The following is a 10,463-nucleotide window of genomic DNA, read 5'->3' as shown; positions in this document are numbered from 1 at the left end:
AAAAAATCTCAAAAATGCACCACTGATTCTTAAGCTTGAGCAATGGAGAACGATGAAGTGGCCTTCCTAGTGTTACTCCTTTGATTAGAATAGTGCTCAAAGTAAAGATGAACATTCTTAGAGCACAACAATGAAAATTCGGATGCAAAATTCTATACATAAACTATGTTTCTGTGTATACTGTAAAAGCTACTCACAAGGGAAGACTACGAGAGAATAACTGGAAAAGAAAATATTGATTTCAGTTTAGAACATGTTTCATAATGGTTGGTGTCACCTAGAGATTCCGATATTAAGAACATCCACAGGATGGCTTTAAACAAATATGCCAACTCAGGTCAAGGGCCATGAACTACAAACTGACCTCTGCTTCCCAAACATTCATTTTGCCTCACCAATACAAGCCATCAGCCTTAATTAAATATGTCTTCAGAGATAGAATTATAGTAATATGTACTGTTACCAAGCAAGGCTTGTTCATAGAACTTAAAAAAAAATCAGGCAAGATTGTTAAAATATAAATGAATTTATTTGAAAATTAATATCAGCACTGCTTATAAAGCAGCAACACTGCAGCACAGAACATTAAAAAATGCTTCCCCCACAAGGAGCCATGTGACAGTACAGCTAGACATCTGAAATTGATGCAGCTTTCTTTGATCTCTGCCTCAGTCTAATACATCAGATATAAACAGCTTTAACCAATCACTGAAATTGGGGGTAGAGTTCTTTACATTTCTGTGAAGTACAATCATTGTGCAGTTTCAGAAATAAAACCAAGCTTCTTACAACAGAAGCAATATGAAAACTATTTTACAGAGTGCCTGCATCTGCAACCTAAATAAAATAGACACATGCATGCTTTAACGATTTTATGGACTTTGTAAAAGTGCATGAATGGTATCGTTCAGAGTTTAAACAGCAGCAATGGGCACATGCTCAGAGAGAACACTGGGTCACAGAATAGGAGCATGCCCAGAATGGCACTGGGTCACAAAAAGGGAGATTGCTCAGAATGTCACTGGATCACACAGTGGAAGCATGCCCAGAATGTTACTGGGATGCACTACAGCAGCATGCAGATCGGCAATGCATCACAGAACAGGAGCATGCTCAGAATGGCACTGTCCCAGAATACAACAGCAAGTTTATGCTGCACAACTCTCTTAAGTCTCCATCTGTATAAATGGTAAAAATACCTTTCAACATACTCTCAACAGCTTTGCAAACATACAACAGTCATTCCAGTTAATGTGAAAACCCTTCAGGTATGCTGGAGGGAAGTTTCACTGCAGATCTGTGGACAAACTACTCAGGAGGCAATTCATTCTAAGGCAACATAATATGGTTCTGCCAACAGACTCCAATTAAGAAGGAATCAGCTATACACACATTTTTTTTTTCATTTCAGCTCAATCTTCACATTAAAAGAAATAAATTAAAAAGTGTACTTAATAACAAATGTTGCAGACTTGTTAACTGGGTAACTGAAAGCTTCATCAGGCCCTTCATCAGATTTCTTAGCCAAGATCCAAGTCACAAAGGCAAATATAAATGCAATATATAGGAAGATAAAGAAAGCATTTGCAGTTGTTTTTTTGAGGCACCCAGAATGATGCAGCGTACTGTGTCACATCTCAATGAAGCAGGCAACCCCCCACTCGCAGACTGACCAATAGTACATCATGCTGACATCTGAATTACCGATACCCATGCCTTTCGTTTTTGTGCAGTCAAGCACCATAACAATTACTGCGACTTAACAGCACATGCTAACAGATATGCAAAAGACAAAGCTGTAACAAACCCACAAAAGTATGGCATCACCCATGCCTTGGCTCTTTCCACATTTATATGACCAGTCTACAATTTCAGCACTCAAATGTCTTGCAAAGGATGGCCAATCTGGGAACTGAAGGGCAAAAGTGGTAAAAAGGTGCAAGACAGACCACTGCAGACTCAATCCTCTTAAAACACCACCTTAACATTGTAGCAGCAAATATGTAAACATCAACAACAGGTAAGAAATGTCCAAAGGGTTTACAGTTTTAATGTCCAGAGGTGTTTAGAGTCTAAAGGAAATGTCACTTCCAAAAAAAAAAAAATTAAAACCCAAAACGTATTTAGTCTCAGCAACCAATAAACAAAAACAGTATTCGTTACACAAGTTCTTTACTTTCTCTGTGACAGTCCATTTTCAGATAGGAGCAATGCAGTTTTAATGAACACACACGTACTTTTTCCACCAAGACTTGGAAAGAGTTCTCATTTTGTTTGCAGTAGTTTTCATCTTCTTTCCTTTGCTAGCCCTGTCTTTAGAATATTTCATCCCAGATAGGATGGCAGTGTCAAAAACCTCCTTGAGGTTCTTCTGTGTCAGGGCAGAGCACTCCACATAAGAGACTGCATTAATCTTTACAGAAAGAGCTTTTGCTGCTGTGTCTAGTACTGGTTTCTCCTTGCACTTGTCAAGTTCTATTAGCACCTTAACGTCCTCCCGTAGATCACACTGGGTCCCAACTAAAATAACTGGAACTGTAGGACAGTAGTGGCGGATCTCTGGAATCCATTTTTCAGTGACATTCTGGAAAGAGGATGGATTAACCACACTAAAGCAGAGCAAGAAGACATCAGCTCTTGGGTAGCAGAAATGCCTCAGCTTGTCAAACTCATCCTTGAAATAAAAGAGAATACATTTAATTAGATAGGAATGTGTACATAAATCATAGTAAATCAGTGACTGTTGTGAAATCAGCCCATGCATTAGATAGGCCCAGAACACCTAGTTCAAACATCAGGCATACTAACACAGCCAAAAACTAAAAATTACATTGGAAGTTTCAAAAGTTAACATATGAAGTTTCATCAGTGTTCTTACATACTGCATATTTCATACCACAGTTTCTTGAAACAGTATCTTAAAGAAGCTATTAACTGCAACATTGTACTGTTACAGCATTAAAATAGGTAATAATGGATAAATTAAAGATGTAGAAACATTTTACATATCACTAGCACAGATATTTAAATCTTTGTATCTACTTACAAATTAACAATATTTTTCAGTTTGTGTCTAAATAAAATCCTGAAAATGCAAAGCTGAAAATAAAGCCATAAACCAACATATGAAGTAGGGGTCCCTTAGCTAAAACACATCAACTCCTGAACTAGTCTACACCAAATTTGTATTACTGGCTTATCACTCATAACAAACTGTCAGTAACACTTTAGTTGTATTAATATACTCCTAGCTTAATGTCTACAAGACTGACTCTCTAGGAGTTGTTGTTGTGTCTTTCGGCTTTTCCCGGTTAGGGGTCGCCACAGCGGAACTCCAGTCTGCTAATGTTTGGCAGTTGATTTTTTATGTGATGAGTTGCCAGCCCTAACGCACAACCTTCAACTAAGGTACGCCCATTCACGTATGTCTCCATGCAGAAGACACTCTAGCTGAGATTCAAACCGGTCAGCGTCTTACTGTGAGGCGACAACGCTACCACAGCACCACCACTGTGGATACAAATTTGGTCATTCTGAAGCACCTATGACTTTATTGTTTGCATCTGTTAACTGGGAAGTTCTATATGGTCAGAACTTCCCCTTTACAGTGGGTAACCATTCCATATGGTCAGAACCCCTTTACAGTGGGTAACCAGAAGAAAAGTTCCAGTGATACTGCAAACAGAACATTCTAGAAATACAAAGCAGCTGAACAGCAGCATTTCAGGCATAATAAAGCAAAACCCATTAAGTTCCTAGAGTAAAAAATATTTATGCTACGCATAGGCCTATATACTAATGGGTTCAAATGCATGTACGTGTAGTTCAACTGACAGTCTTGTAACAGTTCAAACACCTATCACTGCACTTGCAAGAGAGTAAAGAAACAATACACTATAACGAGAGAGAGAAAACATGTTACTAACTTGTATGCACCACAAAAGCTAGTTCATGGGATCAAAGATCTCTGCAGATGGTGACAGCAATCATAACATTAATAGATGCTTGCTTCAAAGTTACAGAAAAGTTTGATAATATAGTAAACAGCAAATATATCACATTGTCAAGGCGGGGGGGTTGTTGAGTATAAAAAAAAATTTGAATTGTGATGCTGGAGAAAAGTTTTGAGAAATACACTACAAGGTCAAATTAGTCAATACTTACATCAGACAACACTTACATAAGACAATATCTAAGTTATTGAATATGAATTTACAAGATGTTTAAAGGAGCAGTGGTGCACAGATGGATTAGCTATGCTAAAGTCCTTGATGTTATGAAGTGTTGTACACTCTACAAAATATTATACATAAAACAGATGCAATGCTAATGATACCGGAGAAAATTTTGTGAAGAGAGAATGATGTATATGAACTAGAGGGCTGCAGAATGAGATAAAGACCAAAAGCCATGAGATGGATAGCCTAGAAGATGCAGGTATTTACTTATTTGTTGACCAGGGCAGAACATTGACATCAAAGGATGTATTTGAGGCTCAGCCGGTGTGAAAAAAACTTCATGGCAATAGCAGAATAAATATTTACAATGAAGATTCAGATCAGCAAACAGATGTGATATAAAAAGAAACTGGTTGGGCGGTGAAAGCGAAAACAGATTCCAACCCAATTAAAAAGCATCAGGCAGAAAGAAAACAGAACAGTAAGACGGAATGATATGTAACGCAGAAATAAAAGATCAACCTTAATGATACAACCATTGAAATACATTAAAGAAATGTATATAGATTTGCCCCTCCCATAAACTAGGGACCATGTAGTTAAAAGTTACAACATGGAATAAACTGCTTCATCCCCTCCCAACAGGTGCATAGACCCACAACTATTTACTAGACAAAGCAAGTGCAATTTGTACAGTAACACTGACAAAACAGAACACTTTTGAATACATTCCCTCCACTCAAAAGCCTAAATTGTAAAACAAAATGGAAATGATTGCAGAAATCCTTTTCATGCTATTATGGAAGTTTGCTGTAAAAAGGCATGGAAATACTCATAGGTTCATAGGTAGGTACTAGGCTATCGGCCCAAGGGCCTACGTAAGCCTAGACAACAAGGTTCCCTGGCTTACGCCACCCAAGAAAGTTATTTTCCAGTGCCACTGTCGAGCAGAGACACAGAAGTGATCCCCGGGGTGCATTTCCTATTTCCCATCCACTCCCAAGATTTTTCTTGAAGAGTGCTAATGAAGAACTTTGCTTGACATAGATGGGTAGCCTGTTCCAGAGTATGGGAAGTCTCTGGGACAGGAATATATCCCTCCAGCATGTCCTGTTTGTTGTGGTGACAAGGTTTAGGTCCCTAGAGCATGTAGCTCGGAGGGATTGGGATTTCTTTAGGTATAGCATGTTCAACAGCTCTGGGTTTGACATAGCTTTACATGTTAGGCAGATATCACCTCGGAGTAGGCGATATGCTATGGAGTAAAACTGGAGTTTTTTGAGACAGTCAGTGTAGGGCATTTGTTTGAGGCCAGTAATCCTCTTTGTGAGGTACTTCTGTGGCCTTTCCAGCTGCTGCAGATGCCTTGTGAGGTACATTCCAAAAGGGGCGTTGTACTCTATAATGGGTCTAATGAGTGTTGAGTAGAGGGGAACAATGACCTCTTTTTTTCTGGATGACAACCCTTTTATGATGAGGTGTGCCACGTAGAAGGACTACTGTGGCGATGTGACTATCAAAGGAGATACTACTGTCCACCTGGGTCCCAAGGTCTCTCATTTGGTGTTACGTAGATTGCTGCCTATGTGGTAGTTCATGGGTACAGGGTTTTTACCAAAGGGGATGATACTGCACTTTTTGGCATGGAGCTTGAGGCCATGGCTCTGACACCAGGCATCTATCTCAGCGAGGCCCTTCTGTAGGATATCCACATCATTTGGGGGCTTGACTATGGCTCCTAGTGTGCAGTCATCTGCAAACTTCATTAGCCAGAGGCCTTCTGTGTTAGTCTGTACTTCAGAGAAGTAGATACCAAATAGGAGAGGGCCCAGGACTGAACCCTGTGGTACTCCATTTGTCACTGGTTTGAGGTCAGATTTGGAGTCTGCAACTTGTACAGTGTGGGGTTTACATGATTTTAAGTTAAACTACACAAACAATATGTAAGCTACCTGTCACTTCTAAAAACAGAGTGCATTCTTTTTATAACTAGAAGTTCAACACCCACGTTGACTTTGTTCCTGCAGAGCTGCTTTATGCACATGGTCTTCAGATACACAACAATGCATACTTTATTTTAAATGACTAGTGTAATCTGACAGGACCGGATGACTTCATGGAAAAATATTTCAAATCACTGACAGTTTATTATGGATCTGAGGGAGGTATCCACTGAAAATGAATATTATAAACAGCTGTCAATTAGAATGCATTTCCTCTCTTCTCTGAGGGCAATTAGATATCCTTTCAACTCACAGCAGGAAGGGGTTAGACTGTGTCCTAAAGTAATAAATGTTATCAGTCACCATGGTGCATTACTACAGCAACACTTAAGGGGACGCAGCTTCTCAAAGGGCACTCTTTTCAAGCTATTCATTCTAAACAACACAATTAAGATCCCCGAGAAAGTTCATGTTGCTCACATACTACCAACAGAATTATAAAAATGGATATATAAGCATAAATATTAAAAGAAACAAACTAATCCCCAAATTTAAAGCTAACAGAATTGCATCATGTAAGCTTCAAAAACTGAAAGCACAAAAAAGCTTTAAGACATTGATGGATAAATTAAATGAAGGCATGAATTTCCCTTGTTGCTGTACTCAACAAAATGCACGGCAACACACTAAAAATCTAAATGTTACTTATTATTTGAAAGATTCAACAAGGCTCCAAATGAAAAATGTCTTACATAAGGAGAAAGTCTTACACATTCCCACTGCAGGCAGTGTTCCTGACTGTATCTCCATTAGAGCCATCTCAAAGCTCACAAAATCTTGCAGGCAAGTTATAAATCTCAAGATTGCAACACTGATGCTTGTTTGATATATCAATCTCCTTTGAACAGGTTTTAAGACAATCCCTGATGAATCAGACTCCACTTTGACTGCTTACCTGCCCTGCAGTATCGCACAGTCGCAGTCTCACTGGGTCACCGTCGACTTGCACTACAGCTATTAAAAAAAAAAAAAAGGATTACTCAAGTGATGAAAGAAATGACAAAAAATGCTGTGTTATGTTTTTCTACTTTATATACGCATCAAACTGGGCTACCAAAATAAACCATTAGTACTGTCCTGAGAAGACACTTACCTGGTTTTCTAGCAGGGATGCAACCACAGAGAAATAGGTTTGGACACCCCTTGCACTAACTCCTGCTCCCTCCACCCAACTTGGTAACAAAACAATCTGCAGAGGTACTTACATGCATACCTTTCAGCTGTGCAAATTTTTGCATTGAGGCTGAGAGGTGTGGGTGCATGCCAACCCAACTGCTAAAACATATACCAAGAGCAAATCATCCAAGTCTTTGGCCATTAACTTACCATAACTAAGGAAATCAGTTTTAAATAATGACTCAACACCCATGCTCAGTGATTGCAGAGACAGGTCTCTAACGTTGCCCTCCTTCCTCACAAAATGGTGTGACTGCAGACAATGACCATATCACTTGAAGGAGGATGCACAGTAGGTGCAGGGTTGCCTTGAGAAAATCAATTAGGAAATAGGGAAGCCAACTTAAGCCAGTTAGGCGAGTACTAATCTGTTCAGGTACCGCCTCACATAGATCACAACCCACCATCTACAAAATGAGGAACACTTCCTCTCAATGTGAAACAAATGAGCAAATCATGAAACAGCTATAACTTGGAAGCTCATATTATCATACCACTCAGCTGTACAGATTTTCACAGAATGTCCAAATTTTTGCCTCATATTTTTTGTCTATTTTTCATAAAATTGTGACTTTCTGGCAAATTATGGGCAAATCACTAAAGATTGAAGTTAGAAAATATTGACAGACATTTGTGTTTCAGACTTCATACCCATTAGAAAATACATGCTAATGCACAGCCTTTTAGTCTAGCAGCCTTCTAAATTTGTAAGAGCAAAATTTAAAAATCGTCCCCATTTTGGGGCCTTTATCCCACTTTTATTTATGGCTTTGTCTAGACTTCTTCCTCTATGAGGTTGAGAGGTATGACGTGTTACATTTTAGCTGATCTCTTTTGATGAATCCCGGTTAAAAATTCTAATAATTTGTGACAGGCTATTTCAATGTGGAACTTTGGGGAATATGAAGTTAAGATCACATGATAAATGTACATTTGAGAGGCATGCTGCCCCATAATCCATGTGCCAGTTCTGGTACAAGTTATAAAATACTAATTCATTTCTCTCTCATTATCCATGTAAACAGCAAGTGCTAAATGCTTTTAATGAACAAACATACAAAATTCTCTAGTGATTTTTTTTTTATTTGCTATGTAAAAATTAGTGTATATTGCCTGATGTATGCATTATACTATGTTCTTATTCTTGCTGTATAAATTATGTTTTTTTTAATGTTTGTCTATTGTCTCTCACATATGTATGTACAAAAAAATGCATTTGAATTGTGATTTTTCTGTAACTGTCTATTAATGGAGCTTTGCTCCTCGGGTCCCACTGAAAATGGGCCCCAAACCCAGTTGGACCAAACCGGTTAAGTTACAAGAACGTTCCATTCAAGCAGCCTGCTTTCCTACATCTTAAACTAGTAGAGGTACACTAGAAGTACTGGTGTTCAACGACAACTCTAAAAATCAGAAATAATTCACAAAAGCAAAAGTACCCCAAGTCAGCGGCGCGGTGTACACAATACAGCTAAAAGTGGAGAGTCTACAGAACACGCACGCCACACACAGCACCCCCACATACAGTGGACAGTTCAAAGGATACATCTCAACCTGCGCGAGAATTCCGGACAAAGACAAAAAGAATGGGGCCCCAAATAAAGTAAATATTTAATATTTTTAAATATTAGTCTTATAAATTCAGAAATTCGGTACAATAACTGGTTCTGCACTAGCATGCTTTTCTGAAGGACAAATCCTAATAGAAGATGGCTATCATTACTTAGTTTATCCCACAAGTATTTGTCATAAAAAAAACATATATTTTAAGAAGAGCAGATCAGAAATATAGAGAAAAATAGACAATCTGCGAAATTCGAGAAGTGCCAGGTCACTGAGCAGTTTGAGACTTTTTTTAATATTTTCTGGAATGCTTTGGTGCTGGAGACCTGATGTTAACACAGTTCACTCCATGCTAGCACAACAGTTGGTGGACTGCATCACTAGAATGACCCCCAGTTGCGAACCAATGTCGTTTTCTAACGGGATAGTACAGTCAATACAATCCCTTCTTACTAATAAAATCTGACATTTTAACTAAAGCGCCCACAGTCTACTTAGCAAGTACCACCACTATTCACGTGTCCTTAAGTCAAAACTATGCCCAGGCAGCTAGCAAGAAGCACCCGTCAATTACAAAATAGGCACATGCTGCCACCCCTGTAATCAACAGCTAGGTCTGTAAACTAAGAACTAGTGATGACATTTTGTCTGCACAAACCTCTCAACTTTATTGCTCAAGGAATCTGGACGACAGCCGAAAAATGGGCTGGGGAGCAAAGGCCCCAAATCATTATTCCAATATTTAACCAAATACTAATGCAAGTTTAGCATTAACATTAAAATTTTCGGAACAATATAAAACTGCAGTTTCTGACGTCTGACATTACTGTAATCTTCAATGCCTTGCAAGAGAGATTTTATTAAGGATAAGCTAAATATAAGGTGAAAGTCAGGCGCGTTCTATGAAATCAGGCACAGCTGAGAGGTACGTGTCTGTATAAGTTTAGTCAGACTGTTGATGCCCCTTCTTGCAGGCTTACCTGAGAAATCATCAAAAGCAGTGGGCACATACTTCGTCGGGTAGCCATTGGTGGTGTAACTGACTAGTAGACTCGTCTTCCCCACTGCTCCGTCCCCCACGAGGACACACTTCAGGCAGAGCTCCTCCTGCACAGGACACTGAGTGGCCACCCTCTGCTTCGGACGGTGTGGGGGCACGGGTGGGGCGAAGCCAGAACGTAGACCCAAATGCTCCTGTGGTGCCATTCTCTTTCCCAAAAGGAAAACAAAACTACACGTACTTTTGCAGACTTAAAAAGTAACACGGCTTGCCCTGTTACACCAGAAGTGAAACAAAAATCACACAACTTGGGAACAATTTAGCAACCAGCTGCAGTCCATCATAAAAACGCTGTTCGTGTGTGAAAACGGCTTATCTAAAGGGAAACAATATTCGTTTTGCGTTATATATCCAAGCATTTACTGTCGTTAAACATAGGACTCTTCCTCTGTACTATTCCTACGAGAAAGGGCAGTGCTTTTAAATAGTGACCTCTTTCTCCTATGCCCTCCCCTATAACCTGCAAAGCACTCCGCGGCTTCA

The 10,463-nt window shown here is 39.2% G+C and overlaps 1 protein-coding gene across 1 annotated transcript; it reads right to left on the bottom strand.

Moving 5' to 3' along the window:
* Positions 1-510: 510 nt before the first annotated feature.
* On the bottom strand, positions 511-10,442 carry LOC122798599 (rho-related GTP-binding protein RhoU-like). Its single transcript, XM_044067678.1, has 3 exons — positions 9,901-10,442; positions 7,077-7,135; positions 511-2,674 (listed from the first exon to the last, which is right to left on the bottom strand). The coding sequence occupies exons 1-3, from the start codon at positions 10,124-10,126 to the stop codon at positions 2,219-2,221; spliced, it is 741 nt and encodes a 246-aa protein (XP_043923613.1). The 5' UTR covers positions 10,127-10,442; the 3' UTR covers positions 511-2,218.
* Between the last annotated feature and the right edge of the window lie 21 nt (positions 10,443-10,463).

The sequence above is a fragment of the Protopterus annectens genome, chromosome 1.part0, assembly GCF_019279795.1.
Source record: "Protopterus annectens isolate FY-2018-M chromosome 1.part0, PAN1.0, whole genome shotgun sequence".
Classification (NCBI taxonomy): domain Eukaryota; kingdom Metazoa; phylum Chordata; order Ceratodontiformes; family Protopteridae; genus Protopterus; species Protopterus annectens.
This window is presented reverse-complemented; position numbering and strand designations above follow the sequence as displayed.

Excerpts from the sequence above, each read along its gene's own strand:
- LOC122798599 (XM_044067678.1), bottom strand. The coding sequence starts at position 10,126 with ATGGCACCACAGGAGCATTTGGGTCTACGTTCTGGCTTCGCCCCACCC. Across the intron at positions 7,136-9,900 it reads TGCTTTTGATGATTTCTCAG|CTGTAGTGCAAGTCGACGGT; the intron begins GTAAGCCTGCAA and ends TTTTTTTAATAG. Across the intron at positions 2,675-7,076 it reads TGTGCGATACTGCAGGGCAG|GATGAGTTTGACAAGCTGAG; the intron begins GTAAGCAGTCAA and ends TTTTATTTCAAG.